At 46.5% G+C, this 19,942-nt stretch overlaps 1 protein-coding gene across 1 annotated transcript in view; it reads left to right on the top strand.

Annotated features, from left to right (window-relative positions):
• Positions 1-19,942, top strand: part of PTPN11 (protein tyrosine phosphatase non-receptor type 11) — a 1,257,273-nt gene that overhangs the window by 761,031 nt on the left and 476,300 nt on the right. Inside the window, exons 11-12 of the mRNA XM_069619490.1 lie at positions 4,170-4,324; positions 5,256-5,323. Coding sequence (XP_069475591.1) covers positions 4,170-4,324; positions 5,256-5,323 — 223 coding nt within the window. The remainder of the gene's footprint in view (positions 1-4,169; positions 4,325-5,255; positions 5,324-19,942) is intronic.

Below are 19,942 nucleotides of genomic sequence, written 5' to 3'. Positions count from 1 at the left end.
CCTCCTCCTGCTAGTGACGTACCGCAGTGATTATGGGAGTTGGAGTCCATGGATGTCATTGGGCTTCTATTTCTCAAATGTTTTTTTTTCTCAGGATGCTTACAATAAGGCATATTAGAAACAGAAGGTGGTATGTGTAAGTTGTGGGTGTTTGGGCCAAAGGTGGAGGCCTGACTAGAACGACAATAGGCCATTAGGAATTTGGGTTTCAATGGGTCTTCTTTATGAGAAGGAGGGGGGTATGCCACGTCTTGACCAATGGAGCCAAAACATCTCCCCGGTAGTTGTCTCCTCCCATGTGATCCTCCCTGATAAATCCACCCCTAGAGTCGCGATCAGGAAGTGTCTGCCGTCCCATGGCCACATGGGAGGAGGTCACTGCTGGGGAATTTGTGATGACTCCATTGGATGCATCATATTAGGCACTGTGGAAGGTCTCCCCGGTCTTTGGAAAGGCAGAGCTTCACCTTGCTGAAGAAGGCTTGTGTAATGGTTGTCCCAGCAGCAGGGTATTTGGTTTAGTGGTTAACTGAAGAATGCTGCATATCCTCCTCACATTCAGAAAATCCTGGGCTGTGTTAACTCCAACCCACGACATGCAACCTTTAAACCTTTGGTGGCTGTCCAGTTGTGGACAACTTACTCAGGTAAAGCCATGACCAATTACTGTGTCCGCGGATGTGTATTGGAGCCGTCTACAGCCCCAAACCTGAACCAGTTGAATGCAAAAAAGGTTACTTCCTGGCTTCTGGCCAGAGACTCTGAATAGGATGCCCATATATGGCGATGTTGAGATGCATTTTCAGAATCGACCCTGGGGGAAAATTCGGAGACATGACCCTTTTATAGTGACTAGGAAAAATACAACACGAAGTGTAACCAAACTGTATCAAGGTTGGTGATTGAGCAGTAAAGGCTAGACTTTGGAAGTTGTTAGGGTGGTGTATTGGTGCAATGAGACACACACGGGGCATCTTTGCCTCCATAGATTTCAATGGGAGACCCTTTTTGCAGATTTTTTAACCTGTCCAGAGTTTGTGTCAATTTTGATTGAAAGGCACAGTGAAGAAAAGCTTTGCACTCACACGAGCTGGCGGGGTGAGGGGGAACTCATCCAGTGAGCTAGCATCATGCATGTGGAGTGTCCTGGAACCGAAAGGCCTCTAAGCAGCTGTTCCTATTTTGCTGTCTCTCGCTGAGCACTGGCTTGAGGGGGTGCCAGAGCAGAGTATCCAATCCAGTCCGGTGCCCAGATGAATGGGGGTCCCTGTCACACTACCTGGACCCAGAAGGATTTACCAGGCAAGCAGCACTACAGTCCAGGAAGGTGCTCTACGAAGGAACAGCCCATTCAGCTGCTAGAACGAGAGTCTGGGGTCCCAAGGCGGGGGTCAGGACAACAACGGCTGCAGCAAAGGGGCCCAAAATGGGAGCTGGTCAGTCTACAGGTTGGTCCTGTGGCACCTTTTGAAGTCTTACAAGGATAGGATCCTTGAGCAGAGGTCAGGACTTGTTCCTATTGTTAAGAAAGCTTTTCTTTTTGCTGCTTTCCTCCCACAGGCTTTGATGGGAAAACCTTTATTTTTGCTTTGTTTTAAATGATTGAGGTAAGCCCAGTCTGCTTTACTTCCCTGGTCTATTTGATCATTCTTATGATGAAACTGTTTAATCCATAAGACTATCAGTGCTGTTTCTCTTAGTGAATGTATTGCATTGTTGCAGTTGCACACATAACCCTAAAGTAATGTGCCGTTAGTATACTTTGTATCCTTATAACTATTTCTATAATGGCTTTTTGGTTACATTTCAATTTACCAATATTGAGCTGGTGGCAGCGGATATTTTTCTACCATGTTTTAAACTTTTTACTCATGTACCTTTGCATTTACCGCAAAGGGCTTTAAATGTGGATAGCATTCTAAGATGACCTTGCCACAAGGTATTTGCGTGCACTTTGGCCTTATGGTTCTTTTAACCTCTTGCCTTCTCAGATCCTGAAATTGCTATATATGGGAAACCCTTTGCTGGGGAAGGCTGCTGCTTTGCCGGGCCATTTGGTGGTTTAGGTGTGAACCCGGATGTGGGGACTGGCACTGTCTGGTCCCATTACACATCCTGGTGTCTGAATTTCCATTTCTGGGCAGATGCTGTGGTCTGCGGCCATCTATAATTGGATGGCCACTTCCATTTTTTAAGGGGGCAGATCCTTACCATTGGTGGACAGGCAGAGCTTACAGTCCAAATCTTGGATAAAAGGACTCCTCCTGCAGCTATTCGACAGAACATCAGTGGAGCCATGTCCTCTACGAAGAAGAGTGGCCCTTTGACGAACTGACCCGATTACAACACCTGCTGCTAACCAGCACCAACTCAGTGAAGTCCCTGTGAAGCCCTGCTCCTCTGCCTGATCTAAAGAAGACTCATCAGTGCTCATCATCGGTACTTTGACCCCTGGGCCCGTGGGAACAGCCAATATTGATGCTAGCTCGAGGATGCATGCTTTCTGAGCCTTCAAAGGTGTCTGTGGACCAACAGGTTTACTGACCCCCATCTCACATGTCCTCCATCGCTTCATCAATCGCTGTTCCGAGTGTATCCCTGGAACTTGTAGGATCTTCAACTTGTACTACAAGACGACTGCTGTGGCATTTGCAGCCTTCTAGTATCTATGGAAGCCATTCAGGACCTGCTCCTTTGTTCGTCCCTGGAAGGTTGTCTGTCGCTGCTACCTTACCTTCATTGGATTTGGCTACAGCTTAGTGTCTCCCTGTTCAACATAATAAATTGGCCTACCAAAATCCGCCCCCACAGTAGATTTTGGAAATCCATCTGAACACTTACCGGTCCAGAGATTGAAGCACTGCCTAGTGTTTTCAGGAGAAGATCAGCAGAGATAAGCAGGACTTTGCCCAGTCTTTGCTGGAGGCAATGCTGGTTTACAGCAATGGAAGTCCTCTGGTCTTCAGCGAGCTGCATCTTTTCAAATGAGTCTTAGCTCCAATGATAATGGGAAGAATGGCTGACTGTTCAGTCATGGACAGTGATTATGGGAGGTGGAGTCTATGGATGTCATTGGGCTTCTATTTCTCAAATGTTTTTTTTCTCAGGATGCTTACAATAAGGCAGATTAGAAACAAAAGGTGGTATGTTTGCCTTCTTATCTGTCCAGTAACAGACAAACTTTAATTAAGTTCTGGACTGGGACCAGGCAGTCCCAACCCCCGCATTCAGCTAAGAAGACATACCACTGCTTTGCCCAGGAAAGGGCTTTAATTGTTTTTGTATTTTCGTCCCGAGATGGGAGAAAAAAGGACAAGATGGACCAAAGACAGGCTGAAAACGTGTGGCATGGCCATTTTGAGTATAGTGTACTAAAAACGGCATTATGCAGTAAAATGCAAACGTAAACCTGGACCTTCATAATAGTAACAGAAATGTTTACCAAAAACAAAAGAAAAAGGAATACAAAGTACCGCTGCTGCACTTCGGTGTAAGGGGATTTGTGCATCTTAAAGACTACAAGGAATTTCGTAATGTGGGACAGGGGCCCCTTGCACTGATAGACCAAGGGACTTATCAGTGCCTCAACAATAGACAAGCTAAGCAACGCAAGTAAACAAAAAAAAAGTGGCTTTGCTTGCCTTCAAAAAGTCAGGTCAGCATACAAACAATATCAAGAACTTGGGGGATCCATATATGTGTATGAAGGGCAAAAATAACGTTTTTAACAGACTACATCATATCTCTGCTCTGAATGGAAGATGGCCAAAAGGACACCGATGCAAAAAACACAGCCAGACATTTTGAGCAGTCTAATGCATCAAGGGACACCATGCTGAAAAAGTGCACAGGAATGCACCAAAAATTGTAGAAATATCTACCACTGCCAAAAGCCTGTTTTAAAAAGACATAATTCTCAGAAATCTGGTCATGGTCTCAAGAGTCAGCAGATATGCTGCGAGTCTCATTGAAATAGGTGGAAAAGTTGCAAACAATGTATTTCCTAATGATGATTGTACTTTGCAAATATATCAAAGATATTAAACGCTGCATTTATTAATTTGTGAGGCCTTACGCCATTTCTGTTTTCTGTGATGAATTCATGTTTTTTTAAACGTTCAGCTGCTGCTAGGTATGGAATTGAGTTTTTTGTATCTTCTTATTTTTAGGGGAACACTGAAAGAACAGTATGGCAATATCACTTTAAAACCTGGCCAGATCACGGTGTGCCCACTGATCCTGGTGGTGTTCTTGACTTTTTGGAAGAAGTCCATCATAAACAAGATAACATCAGTGACCCAGGACCTGTTGTGGTACACTGCAGGTAATGTGGAAAATATGCCGGGCGCTCCTGTTAACTTTTTCCCTGGTATTTGTTTGTGCCATAATTTAGTTTGTGGCTATAGTACTTAATTTTGTCAGTTCCCATTGTTTTCCCACACAATGGAAAAGGGAATGACAGCTCTTACCCTTCAAGATAAGGCCTTCCAATTCACAATCCTTTGTACACGCATCATAATAATGTGTTTTTGAAGACTACTCAATTTATAACAGCAATAGTGTCCTCAATTTGAGGTCTTTGTCAGTACAATAATACCTTCAACAATTTTGTTGTCCTTTGTTTTGCCTGAAAAATGAACTCTACCAACATTTTCAGGATTGATAAAGATTCATGTGTTGGGCTTTATTGTTCATTGAGAAAAATAATTGGCTGAAACTTAATGTATTTAGCTGCAAATACATCTCAATTTGGATGGATGAAATGGGTTAAAAATGACTTGGATGTAGATTTCAGGAATCCTGCATTTTTCAGAGCATGACAGTGATTGCTGTTTTTAGGGCCGAGTGTGCCTCTGCAGTGTACAGGTAATCAGCTGGTTAACAGCAAAACAGTGGGTAGGAGATGCTTGGAGGCTGCTCAAGAGCAGTGTTTTTGTTGACACTTATGCTTAACTGTTACAGATGTGCTCCTGAACTATTACAGCAATCACATTCTGGTGCTTTAGTAAAATGTGACTACAGTAGAATGTTCATCTGTCTCGCTGTAAAGTATATTCTGTGCCACAGTTATGAAAAGTGAATGCATGGCAATTTCTAATAGTAAGTGGTGGGTTTTGAATGTATGGACAGCTTCCAAACGTCTCTGATGAGCAGTTAAAAACAGTATATGTTTAATCTTTAAAAGGAACAATAGTGCTCAATAACATGTTCTTGCAGCTTCTGCACTCACTAACTTTGATTATTTTATTTAACAGTGCTGGAATTGGGCGAACTGGTACTTTCATTGTCATTGATATTCTAATTGACATCATCCGAGAAAAAGGTAGGGTTCTGAACCTTCCTTTATAACCCTTAGTTTATTGTCAATAGGATTGATTATTATTAGCATATGTGTGCAATAATACATGGAACACTGTTTGTTTTCCAGCTTCTTAAGTAAAATCTCTTTTGTAATGTCTCCTTCTTTATCCCATCTCGCCATATAAAACCAAATAACTGCACCCTTAATATTCTAGGCTTCAAATTGAATCCATATTTTCTGAGGCTTGTGGAATCTGCTTAGATCACATGCAGTGCATAGGCCGACATCTAGTGGCATCTGCGGAGAATTACAGTTGTTGTTTTCGAAACTCGAAAAAGGGACGTCGACAGGGCGTGTCAGTGATACTGTCCCAAGTGTGACGGCCACTGCACCCATGATCCCTCACGCGTCGAGGTCCCTCATATTGTTTTTTTCCGCCATACTAGATAGATGCGTATAGCGGAGTTCCTTGCAGCGATAAGTCATTGGGCCTCATTACAAATCGCCCGGTATGGAAACAACGGTGGCGGTAAACCCGCCGCCACCGTTGTTTCCATGCTGGGCGATCACAACTCCTGCAGGCGGGAGGTGATGTTCCCGCCAGGTCTGACCTGGCGGGTTTAACACCATCCGCCTGTAGGCGGACGAGAAGACACCGGCAGCATTGCGAGATGCTGCCGGTGTTTCCATGATCCCCTTTCCCATTGATTCCCATAGGACGCAATGGGAATGGGGATTAACACCATTCCGCCTCTGTGATTCCTGGGAAACCGGGGTTGTAATGCCCCGGTAATTCCGGGAATCACGGAGGCCGGAAACCGCCTGGTTACCGCCGGACTCGTAATGAAGCCCATTGACTTTTACACAATTACAATAGTTTTTCTTCCTATCCTTTCATCGACTGCCGAAACATTACGCCAGTGAAGAAAGAAAACAGCCCATCGGAGACCACCACGAAAGACCGTTCGGCCTTGGAAGGCAGCCCCAGGCCTCGGCCCAGACAGTAAGGAGAGAGGGGGGAGGCCATTTTAGAATGCATATTCTCCCCTTCCTACACTTTGTTCGACCAGCTGTCATTTTCATAACCCATAATTATGGAAAATACACCATTTAAATGTTGCCCTATGTGTAACCGTAAGTTCCCCTGGGTCAACAAACACTTAGTTTGTAATCTGTATCTCCCAAGAGACCACGTCGAAATGTCTTGTCGAGCGTGCAGGCTCTTCAAGCCGAAGACGTTAAAGGACCGTTCCACGAAATGCTGGGCCCACTACGCCAGGCAACTCGAGGCCATAGAGGTAGAGGGAGCCTTTAGCGATGGCAGCAACTCCGTACTTTCGGACGGCGAGGGCTTCAGCTACTCAAGCGCAGACCCACGACCCTGTAGGACAGGCCGGAGGCCATTCTGTGGGGACTACACCCGGCGGTGGCAGCGCTACAAAAGCACACACCACCAAGCACATAAGCCCCAGTCGACAGCCGTCAGACGAGTCGAATACTCGACAACGTTCGACACCCCGAGAAAAGTCCACCGAGTCCCGGTCCTCTGGGTAATCTCGATCAAGATCGCCACACGACAGGGTTCAACTGTTGAAAGACGGCAAGGGTGTCGCTTGTAAAACTCCTTCCGAAGGCCGATCATCCGCAGACAAAGCCCCGGCTCTTACACCTGAAGTTCGACGTTCATCGTCGGATAAAGCAGCAGGCCCCAAGAAGTCTGTGAAACACTCCTCTGGGCCCCAGGGTGGGGAAAAACATCATCATAAAAAGTCCTGTAAGACCCCTAATGGGGATAAGAGGCCTCCTGGGGAGAAGACAACACAAAAGGGAATATTATCCAAGCCCATGGAGAAACCTAAGGACTCTAGACCTAGAACTATACCTCCCACTGATGAGGATTTGGGTATTTCCTTTCAATCTATTGTGATACCAAGTTCAAAGGAATGGTCTTCACAATATATTGATAGGGTTATGCGAAGAATGGCCTTCATGGCTAATTTTTATGAAAAAACCCAGACTACTTTCAAAGTTTCCACTCCTATCACCTCAGCTCCTTCCGGCTCTAAAGCCTCTGCCTTACCCACCCAACCCCCTTCTAGTAGGTCTCGCTCTAATGTCCCCTTACAGAGTACGGTTATAGATCTATATGACCCCAAATTAGAACCAGAAGACCAGGAGGATCTTTCTTTTTTGGAAACATCTGACCCTCTACTTAATGAAGAGGATACAGATAAACTTTATTATGGGGATGATGAGGACCCAGAGGTAGACCAGGAGGCTAACATGTACTCCATAGATTTCCTGTCTTAGTCAGGACGCTCCAGTGGTCGATTCCCCTGTCGATAATCAACCCCTTCTCAATGAAGTCTTAGCCAAAGCGGCGGAACACTTCCAAATTGACACACAGGAGGATAGAGACTTCGCTGAACAAGTACTGGGGGACAAAAAGACAGTTGGTCAGTTTATCCCACTGTTAAAATCGGTCCAACGCAGAATACAGCCTTCCTTAGAAGTACCCAATATCATACGGGCTGTTATCCCGCGTGTGGAAAAACTGTTCAGGCCTGCACCATCAGCCCCTTTTATGTAAGAGGCCAATTGAAACCAGACTCATTGGTTGTTACCACAACAAGAAAGAGAGCAGGCACACCCCTTGCTTCCTTCGAGGCCCCAGCGGATAAGGAAAGCAAAAAGATATATGCCATGGGCAGAAAGGTTGCTTCCTCTGCGGCCTATCAAACTGGAATAGCCAACAATGCAACACTTTTGGAAAGATATACTTGCCATAATTGGGACGAGATTTCTGCGTTACTTTCGTCCACCCTGGAGCCACTTGAATCACAACTAGCTCAAGTGGCAGCATACAGAAGGGCTGTATCTACCTGTCTCCTCAAATCAAATTTCGATGCAGCTGACAATGCCTGAAGAGCCATTGCAAAGGGGACTATTATAAAAGGCATGCATGGCTTCGCTAGTCAGGCTTTAGGCCAGAAACACAAGCCACTCTAATAAACATGCCAGTGGAACCTAATGTGCTCTTCTGCAAGGCTGTGGAAGATGCACTTAAGACAGCAAAGGATGAGTATGACACTCTAAAATCTTTAGGTCAGCTCACAAACAAGCCTACTAGTCAAAGGGGTAACAATAATTTCTGCTGTTTTCTGGGCCAAAATTCACAAAGAGGATCTGGCTACAATCAAGCCTGGGGTTCCTATGGAAATAATCAAGGACAAGCCTTCCAGGGCTATCCCAGAGGACAACGCAGGGGTCGTGGTCGGGGCAGATGCCCTGCTCGAGGTGGCACCCCCACCTCAGAGCAAGTGACATTCCGCTCCAGGTACCCTCCCATGCATCTCCAGTAGGAGGACACATTTCCATCTTCACCCACGCACAGGAGGGTATCACATCGGACAGATGGGTGCTGTCCACAGTAGCAGGAGGGCTACTGCATAGAACTACTTCAACGTCCTCGCGACCACCCACCACGACAGAAAATTCACTCAGAGGAACATCAGTGGATCCTTCTAGAAGAAATAACGCTTCTATTAAAGGATGCCATAGAAGTGGTCCCAACCAACCAGGTAAACAAGGGTATTTATTCAACTGGTTATAGGTCAAATGCTCGAATCCATTTGATTGAATGACAATATGCTTGAGTCAATTTGACTGAAAAAAAAGGTCAAATTCACCTATTCAACTTACTTCCTTGTGCCAAAGAAAGATCTAACAATGCACCCTGTATTAGATTTACGCCCTGTAAACAAGTATGTCAAGCCACAAAAGTCCTGCATGACTACGCTACAAGATGTAATTCCGCTATTAAAAAAGGGGATTACATGGCAACACTGGATATGAAAGATGCCTATTTTCATATTTCAAGTTTCCCAGCCCACAGAAGATTCTTGGGTTTCAAGATAGCAAACGAGCACTACCAATTCAAAGTGCTGCCCTTTGGAATAGCCTCGGCTCCAAGGGGATTCACAAAGGTACTGGCGGTAGTGGCAGCGCACCTGCGCAGGGGAGCAATCCCAGTATACCCTTACCTGGACGACTGGCTCATAACAGGGGAATCACCTCTGATTTGCAAACAAAACATCCAAGCAACGATCAACCTCCTCTTTCAATTGGGCTTCTCAATGAACAATAAAATATCAAGCCTAGTGCCAAGCACTTCCAAACAGTTCCTAGGAGCTATCCTAAACACAGAGGAAGGATTGGTTTTTCCTTCAGAGGAAAGAGTAAAAAATGTGTTACTGCAAATACCACATTATCAGGCCAGATAAGGGTGTGCAAAGCAATGCGTTTAATTGGCATGATGGCATCTTGCATTTACCTGGTTCCTCACGTGCGCCTGTGCATGCGTCCCATACAGGAGTGGTTGGCGAAACAGTGGTCTCAGGCAAGCGGTCAGTGGGGCGATCTAGTGGTCGTTTCGCCAACACTTGTACGAAACCTTCGCTGGAGGACAAGAGAAAACCCAACGGGAGGGAAACCCTTCTCTGACCCACAGATGCAGGCAGTGGTCACAACGGACACCTCACTGGCAGGGTGGGGGGCTCACTACATTCACCACACATCCCAGGGTCTGTGGTCTTACACTGCAGCTCAGAACCACATCAGTGTGCTGGAACTTCTGGCAGTATTCAAAGCCTTTCAGGCATTCGAATCCCATTTAACAAACCTGTCAGTACAGATCCTAACAGACAGCACCACAGCAATGTTTTATATCAACAAACAGGGAGGTACACATTCTCAAAATCTATCCAAACTTGCACAGAAAATCTGGAAATGGGCAGACAGACGGAAAATGTTCCTGTCCTCACAACATGTTCCTGGGGAACTCAACGCTCTAGCAGACTCATTGAGCAGAGATCACCTACCAGAGGAACACGAGTGGTGTCTACACAAAGAAGTCGTAGAACACCTCTTCTCTCAATGGTGTTTCCCAACTATAAACTTATTTGCCACAAGCAAAACTCATCAATGCCCAGACTTCGCATCTAGGTTCCCCCAGCCAGGCTCCAATGAGAACGCCCTATGGATGAACTGGTCTGGGAAATTTGCTTACGCTTTTCCCCCAACTCCTCAAATGCAAAAAAAGGAAAAAAGTGCGATCCCATCAAGGTCCCATGCCAGTACAATCTACTCACCCAGCACGAGGGACTAAAAGTGCACCCACAACCACACTCAATGAACTTGGCAGCATAGCTCCTGAAGTCATAGAGTTTGAGCATCTCAATCTACTGCAAAGATGCATGGATAGCTTGAAAGAATCAAGAAAACCAAACACTAGGCACTGTTATTATGACAAATGGAGATGATTCTTAATCTGGTGCCAGACTAAACAGATCAACCCCATAGATTGTACTCCATCTAACATTCTAACCTATATGCTCCACTTGCTAGATGCAGGGTTAGTGTTCAACTCCCTAAAAGTCCACCTGGCCGTCTTGTCAGCCTACACACTTCCCATAATAAGGTGTCATGGTGGAAGGTACCGGTCATCAAAGCATTTATGGAAGGGGTAAAGAGACTCCACCCTCCAATTGCTAACCCACCGCCAGGTTGGGACCTCGTTGTGGTACTCGCTAAGCTCATGGAACCCCCATTCGAGCCTATGCACAATTCTAGTCTCAAACACCTGACTTATAAAACTGCCTTCTTAGTAGCCGTCACTTCCATAAGAAAGGTTAGTGATATCCAAGCATTGTCAGTGCAGGATCCTTTCTTTACTATACATATGGACAAGCTGGTTTTACGTATCGCCCTAGGTTCTCACCTAAATTCATCTCCTAATTTCATGTACACCAGTCTATTGAGCTACCGGCTTTCTTCCAGGAGCCCAAAAGCTCTGCTGAGGTAAAACACCACACACTAGATGTGAGGAGAGCGGTCCTTTACTACGTAGACAAGACCAGACCGATAAGAAAGACAGATCAACTGTTTTGTCTCCGTAGTGCCAGGCAGAGAAGATGACTGCACCTCTAAGACTGCCATCTCTCGGTGAATAGTCAGATGTATCCAACTGTGCTATTCCCTATCAGATAAAACACTGCCTTTTACGCCAAGGGCCCACTCCACAAGAGGTACGGGAGCCACTCTGGCTTTCATTGCAAATGTCCCCTTAGACAGTATTTGCAAAGCAGCTACATGGAGCTCAATACATACTTTCGCTCACCACTACTGCATTGACACTCATTACAAGACAGATACACAAGTGGGACAAGCGGTTCTAAGCATGTATTCGCTCATCAACCTTCTCACATCCCACCTCCTCCTCCTCCTTCCACTGCTCGCTAATCTATGCACAGAATGTGATTTAGGCAGATTCCACAAGCCTCAGAAGGGATACATTACTCACCGTAATCATATTTCTGATGCTTGTAACTGCTTAGATTCACATGCGACCCACCCTTCCTCCCCTCAGAGAGAAGGCGCATGGATGCTTACGAGCTTGTCTGATATGTATCTGCTTGGATACAACTGTACTCATGCTACACCTCATGCTACCTCATGTCAGAAAAATAACAATCTGAGGGACCTTGATGCGTGAGGGATCATGGGTACAGTGGATGTCACTAGGGATAGTATTACTGGCACGCCCTGACGACGTCCCTTTTTGAGTTTTGAAAACAACAACTGTAATACTCTGCAGCTTCCACTAGATGTGGGCCTATGCACAGCATGTGAATCTAAGCAGATACAAGCATCAGAAATACGATTACGGTGAGTAATGTATCCCATATCACCTTTTTGTATTCTGCTTCATTATTATTATTTCAATACCACTTTCATTCGGCAGAGTGCCATAAAAGTAAACACCGCAAAAAAAAAAGTTAATTTGAAATTCCATGATAAAATACATCGTAAAAAACTGTAGATCCGTACATAAATACATAAGATTAAAGAAGATACAGAAAAAGAGGGAAGAAAAAAGGTAATTGTTTACAGCACAAATTCATTTTTACTTTCTAAAGGCACTTGGCGCACCCCGGCTACTAGATCTAATCAACCTGCAAGTTATTTAGCAACGTTACCTTTAAATCTAGATTCATGATTAGCCACAAGACATGATAGCTGCGATAGTCAACGGGCAATACCAGAAAGAAAGCCCATATTAAAGGTGTATCTTTGCCACCAGGTACATATTGCCCAATTTGCATTTTAGTCCTTACTATTCATGATCGCTGGATGAATTTGGTCACCATAAGATCTGTATCCATGCCATCAGATCTTTTACATAGGTCCAAAGCATCAGACATGGTGCAAATTCCTGCTGTTCTTAAAACTGGTTGTAGATGGTGCTCTCAAGCCCTGTGTCATTGGGCATAAAAACATGTAGTGGACAACTGTCTCCTCGCAGATGGTGCAAAGTGAGCGTAAGCCTGTATTCCCTTCTCCCGAAGCCCTTGTAAAGGAAGCCAGCATTAATGTGCCCATTCAGAAGTTAATAAACGGGGCATGAACAAACAAAGGATTGAGGCCATCAAGGTATTTTTCAAAGCTAGAGTCACCTTTGATCCTTAGATAACTGGGAGCCAGGTTTAGGTTTCTACATACTGCCACCAAGTTCTCTCTATAGTAATCTAGGCAAAGCTTACTTTAAATTCTAGTCGCAATGACTTTGTTGATCTAGGCAGGACATGTCCTTAAATGCTGCTCATCCAAGTCTTGCAAACCTTTCTTTGCATAGACTGCCAGTGGCAGATTCCTACCACCTTCCAGACTTAAAACATATAGTAAATTGTTCCTAAAAGCCATACGATTATGGGTATTCCATAACAGTACCTAATATACAATAGGTTTTGTTGTAGTAATGGGGCACAAGTTGGTATCTAGATGCAGTAATGCACTAGGCGTGTGCTATGGTAAAAAAGGATGCTCTTTAGAAATGTGTTTTCCATGGTGACTAGCATCCATGCCTTTGCGTACCCCAAATGTGTGCCCCAAAAAGACCTGCTGTTATGGCCTGCTTCATGTACAAATCCAATGCTGGTCTTATTGCCCCTCTGCCATGTCTATTAGAAAATGCGCAGGTTACACCACTATATTTTTCCAATGTGGCTGAAGACTTTGCCAGCTGACTCGTCCAGTACCCATACTCATTGAAGCATATTCCAAGATAGTCATATGACTTGACTTGCTCTAAGACAGTGCTCTCAGCCCTGACTTCTTGTTTTTGTGTTTCCCAAACTTTGGCCTGAAAACCAAGGTCTTTGTTTTATTGGTGTTCAAGCTCAGCCCTAGTTCCCCGCGCCTCCTCACCAAGGACGCCAGAGACTGTCTCTGCCCAACAGGGGTAGTTGACAGAATAATGGCATCATCCATGAAGAAGAGTGCGGGGTGCTTGTTTTGGTTCAGTTTTGTGGTGTCTTTGCTTTCCCCCAGTAGGGTTTTAATAACCATATTTCTGAGGCTTGTGAAATCTGCTTAGATCACGTGCTATGCATAGGATGAAATCTAGTGGAAGCTGCAGAGTATTTCAGTTGTTGTTTTGGAAACTCGATAAGGGACGTGGACAGGGCGTGCCAGTAATACTATCCCTAGTGTGACGTCTACTGTACCCATGGTGTCTCATGCGTCGAGGTCCACCATCATAGTCGGTCGCATATTGCAGAGTTCCTTCTGGCTATCGCCTTTTGCTTCGAAAAATGTTATCTAGTATATTCCTTCTGTCCTTTATTAGCGGTTCTCCTGCAAGATCTTCGGCGACTGCATCGAGGACGAACTACTATCGTCGACGACTACACCAACTCGTCTTAACAAACCTTTCATACGGCCTTGGAAGTCTTCAACGGACGTCGGCCTCTTCAGTCGGGAGAGTGGTGGGTGGTTTATTCTTTAGTCTCTCTAAGAGAATGCATATTCCCTTCTCCACCGACTTATTTCGCCAGGCTGCCTTTACCATACACAATGGAGAATACACCTTTTAAGTTTTACCCATCATGCAATCGTGAATTCCCTTGGAAAGACTTGCACCGGGTGTGCAATCTCTGTCTCCTAAGGGGTCACGCCGAGGGGCAGTGCAAGTCGTGCAAACTGTTTAAGGCCAAAACCCTTAAGGACTGTTTAAGCCCAAAACCCTTAAGGACTGCAAAACAAAACGCTGGGCCCACCATACCATGCCATGCAGGCTGGGGCCGCCATGGACGTTGAGGGAGCCTCCAGCGATGGCAGAATCCCTGTCTACAGCAACGCTGCGGGCGATAAGGATCCGTCGGATACCTGTGTGCAAGCCCCCGACCCCAAAAGGCAGGCCGGCGGTTCTGCCATGGGGACGACCTGCGGCGGCACCATCATGACCAAAGCACACTACTCCTCCCATGGCCGAAGGTTGACCTCAAGGCCGACCGGAAAGCCACACACAGCGCCAATGGGGAGGTCCGAAAGTTCCCGGTCCTATGGGCATTGCGGTCGCCTCACGACAGGCCCCTGAAACTGACTTCCAAGTCTGTTTCTGGCAACATGTCTAGAGTCACAAAGTCCTCGCACGCGGACGACTGGGCGTCGAGAGACGCATCGACGACCCCCTTGCATGCCAAAAAATGACCATCGAAGGACGCATCGAAGGCCTCTTCGAAAACTACACTGAGCTCAAAGATGAGTGTGCTCATTAAGAAACACATCCCAGACACGCTATTGGAAAGTCGGACGTCGAAGAAACATAAGTCTTCTAAAACACAGGGAGAGGGCTTTAGTTTGGGGACTAGGACCCAGGGAGAGGGTACCATTTCGGGGGCTATGCGCCATAAAATGAAACTTGCACCAGAACCAACACCCACCCCACCTGCCTCTGTTCCCCCCCCCCTCCCCCCGTAATCTCCAGTTCATCACAGTGGACAGCAGTAATGATTGAGAGTCATGAGATGAATGTCTTTCCTAGCTTTTCTTTGATGACTACCCCAAGGTCTTAGTAAATCTTCAGGGTGCCCCACACAGCAGGCCAGCTACTACTCAGAGCGGGGCAGCAGTTACCCAGCCCCCCACCGACCCCACACAAGCTTCTACCTCTCAGCAGGACTTAGGGCAACTTGCTTATTGTGACACCATGCAAGACTTCCAAGACAATGGAACTTACACTAACGCAGAAGACCATGGGGACATGGGTGATGTCGACCAATTTTATGATGATGGCGAGGATGTCGAAGTCATACAGTCGCCAGATCACTCAGGCCTACCGGTGGCAGACTCACCAGTGGATAATCAAATGCAGCATAATGACTTGCTCCTAAAAGCGGCAAAAATTTTTAAAATCAATACACAAGACACACAGGTGGACAAGGACTTTGTTGAGGGCATACTAGGTGATAAAATGTCTGCTACTCAATTCATCCCCCTACTTCAATCAGTACAGAGGCACATCCAACCCTCTCTGATTGCTCCAAATTTAACATGGGCAGCTCCGTCAGACCCCCTTTACATCAGGGGACAGTTAAAACCAAACTCCTTAGTGGTAACTACTAATAGAAAGAGAGCAGGAACACCTCTGGCCTCTTCTGAAGCCGCTCCTGATAAGGAGAGTGAAATGATTTACACTTTTGGAAGAAAGGTAGCCTCTTTGGCAGCTTATCAGGCTAGAATCGCTAAAAACACCATCTTATTAGCTAGTTACAACTGTCACAATTGGGATGAGATTGCCGAGCAAATAGCTTCTGTCCCTGAGCCCCTGAAAACACAACCGTCACTCTCCATTGCAGAGGGTAAACAAATAGCAAACTGCATGCTCAAGAACAACTTGGATGTAGCAGACAATGCAGCAAGAATAATAGCAGAGGGCATGTTGATCAAACGCCACGCGTGGCTACGCCAGTCTGGCTTCAAGCTCGAGACTCAGGCTACCCTCCTTAATATACCCATAAAGCCCAACGTGTTATTTGGCAAGAGCGCGAAAGAAGAATGATACCCTAAGATCATTAGGGCAACTCACCAATAAACCCTCTGCACAAAGAGGGGTTTACAATTTTCGCTGTTTTAGTGGGCAAAACTCTCAACGTGCTTCAGGTTACAACCAGGGTCAAATCTCATTCTTGGCTTCATCACAGGGACAGTCATAGCAAAAAAGGGTTTCAAAGAGGCCAAAGAAGCTATCCCAGTAGAGGTAGATCCTCCTCCAGAGGCGGCTCAATAGCAAGCAATGACCACCCGCGATAGGTTCCCTCCCATGCTACTCCAGTAGGAATCCTCATTTCATACTTTACCCACGTATGGGAGGTAATCACCTCGGAGAAGTGGGTACTTTCAACCGTGGCGGGCACTTATTCTATAGAACTGTTACAGCAACCCACCAGGCACCCACCAAGATAAAGGAACACCTCCAAGGAAGAAGAGCGTAGCCTGTTGGAAGAGGTGAGAGCGCTGCTCTTAAAGGACGCCATAGAAATCGTCCTGGTGAACCAGGTAAACAAGGGTATTTATTCAATTTACTTCCTTGTGCACAAAAAGACCTCACAATGCGCCCTGTCTTAGACCTGCGTCCTGCAAACACCTATGTCAAGCCACAGAAATTCTGCATGACAGCGCTACAGGAAGTAATCCCACTTCTAAAGTGGTCTTTAGCATACAAGTTCAAGATGGTCACTCTTTCTCTGGTCCTTCAGGCCCTTCGACTTCAAGATTGGTTGGTGTCATTGGACCTACAGGATGCTTATTTTCATGTGCCGATCCATCCAAAGCAGAGAAAATCTCTGAGGTTTGCAGTTGGCAGCTCACACTTTCAGTTTTGGGTTCTGCCATTCGGGTTGACCTCTGCCCGAGGGTCTTCACCAAGCACATGGTGGTGGTGGCAGCGTCTCTCGGGAGAGGGGCGGGTTCACGTTTACCCCTACCTGGATGACTGGCTGATCCGAGCACGTTCTCCCAAACAGGCCTTGGATCATCTCAGCCTCAGCTGCCACTCCCTTCACAAGCTGGGCTTCTCCCTCAATTTCAAGAAGTCGCATATGACACCTTCCCAACAGCTCCAGTACATCGGGGCTGTGTTGGACACATCCTTGGGGAAGTGCTCGCCACCCAAGGTGAGGCAACATCACATTGTCCAGATGGTCATCAAATTTCAACATGCCCAGAGTCTCCCAGCTTTAAAATTATTAAGGTTGCTCGGCCTCATGGCATCCTGCATTTTTCTGGTGCCAGTGGCCAGACTGAGGATGGGATCCCTTCAATGGGATTCCGTGCACGCTCACAAGATATTCTGTGGTGGGCCAGCGAAGGGACTCTGAAGAAGCCTTTTTGGCAACCATGGCAGGAGATGATGGTAGTGACGGATGCTTTCCTCACAGGATGGGGTGCTCACGCCAACGAGCTGACCACCAGCGGTCGTTGGTCTCCATCGGAGTCCAAACTACACATAAATCTTTTGGAGTTGAAGGCCATCAGGCTAGCCCTGAAGGCTTTTCTGCTGTTTGTGCGCAGGAAAAGTGTCCAGATCATGACGGACAACACAGTGGCCATGCGTTACCTCAACAAAAAGGGGGTTATATGGTCACTCCTGCTGTGCAGGGAGGCGTTGCAGCTCTGGTTCTGGGCAATACAGCAAGGAATCTCACTCTCGGCGATTCATCTTGCCGGAGAGGAGAATGCGGGGCCGGCGGCGGAAGCTCTGAGCAGGCAGAGCGCGGTCTCTGACGAGTGGGAGTTGGCTCAGGAATTCGTTCAGGAGATCTTCACCCTTTGGGGAACCCCTCAAGTCGGTCTTTTTGCTACCGGTGCCAACGGGAAGTGCGAGACATATTGCTCAAGGGAATTTCCTCAGAGAGGAGCCTTAGGGGACGCGTTCGTCGTGGATTGGTAATTCCCACTTCTGTATGTGTTTCCTCATGATCCTAATTGCTCTGGATTGTGCCAGGAAACCGTGGCACTCAGACCTTCTAGAAAGGTCCATCTGTACTCCACGTCATCTTCCCCACAGAGAGGATCTGTTCTCGCGCGAGGGGGGGTCGGGGTTCTCCATCCAGAAGTCAAGACTCTTAACCTTCATGCTTGTTTTCTGAAAGGTTGAGATATAAGGATTGGGACCTCCCGGATAACGTGATGGAGGTTTCAGTGCTCCATTCCGATGGTTATGTCTTTCTTGCTTTCTTTGGCCCACAAGGTTCTTCAAGTGGGTACCATTAAGGGTTACCTGGCAGTGCTCTCTATTTTCAAGCGCTAGTCTGAAGAATATTCTTATTTTAAAATTCCTTTGATTGCCCAGTTTCAAAAAGGGCTCACAAATGTGTTCCCGCCGCCCCTTTTCAGGTGCCGTTTTTGGGATCTGAATTTAGTCTTGAAATTTTTGATGGGTGCTCCGTTTGAGTTTTTGCAGTCTTGTCCTTTGAGACTGTTGACCTGCATGACGATTTTATTGATTGCAGTTAGATCTGCTCGCAGAGTGAGCGAGTTGCAGGCACTGTCCTCTAAGCCACCTTTTACTTAGTTCCACAAGGATGGGGTTGAACTGAGGGTACATCCATCCTTCCTACCTAAGGTAGTGTCTGATTTTCATTTGATCCAGAAGGTGCCACTTTCTGCTTTCTATCCGCCTCCTCATCCTGGCAAGGATGATGAGAGACTCCATAGGATGGACCCTACGAGAACTTTGAGCTTTCATATTTTTAGGATGTCCAGGGTTAGCGTGGACTACCAACTTTTTGTGGGGTACACTAGACACCGATTGGGCCAAGCTGTTACCAAACAGACCTTGTCCAGGTGGATTATCCTCACCATTGCTGAATGTTACAGATTGGCTGGCAAGGACCCTCCGGAAGGTGTGCATGCTCACTCCGCCAGGGGCGTGGCTACATCCACAGCCCTGCAACGGGGTGTTCCTGTTAGGAACATTTGTGAGGCTGCAACGTGGTCTTCCATGCACACCTTTGTCAAGAATTACTCCCTGCATACTTTCCATGGTCAAGATATGGCCTTTGGTAAAGCAGTGCTTTATTCTGCCATCTAATTGGGTATCTCTAAATTCTTCCCCTCCTCCAATCACTGATATTGCTTTGGGAGACTGTCAAAGATGTGTAATATGTCACAATCCAATCGAAGAACAAGTTACTTACCAACTGGTAACGTTCTTTCAACTGGATGTTCCTCCAACGTATTCCTCATCGCCCTCCCAGCCTACTCCTCTGAAGAATTTCCTTAGCGATTGCAGCTTGCGTCCCCGCAAGGATATGTGCAGTACCGAAGGCACTGTGTGCGGTGATGTCACACGTTGTGGAGGGAAAAAACACAAACCGAGGCTTCGAGCGCTGTGCGTGCTACTTATAACTTCTGATGATATCACCCTCGACGGAGGCCTTTGAGGGACAGCAACCCGATGCCATCGGCGCAGAATGCCATCTGCTGAAAAATATCTGAAGCATCAAAGATCTGTAATAAGTTTGAGGAACATCCAGTTGAAAGAAGGTTACCAGTTGGTAAGTAACTTGTTCTTCGAGGGGATTGGGTCCTCCGACGTATTCCATATCTGACAGTAATCACCACAGCTGTGCTGCTTCGGAAAATCTTTCTGCGTCCTGCGTCGATGACATCGATACGCCGCCCTCGAGGACCTCCTCCGACGGCCGACGTCACTGGATGTTATAAGTAGGATGCACGACACCCGTAGCCTCAGTTCTGTTTTTTCCGGGAACGTGTTCGCATCGGAGATCTCGGCGT

Source organism: Ambystoma mexicanum, chromosome 10 (genome assembly GCF_040938575.1).
Source record: "Ambystoma mexicanum isolate Mex_15411 chromosome 10, UKY_AmexF1_1, whole genome shotgun sequence".
Lineage (NCBI taxonomy): Eukaryota > Metazoa > Chordata > Amphibia > Caudata > Ambystomatidae > Ambystoma > Ambystoma mexicanum.
Note: the sequence above shows the minus strand (reverse complement) of the source record. Positions and strands in the feature narration are given on the sequence as shown.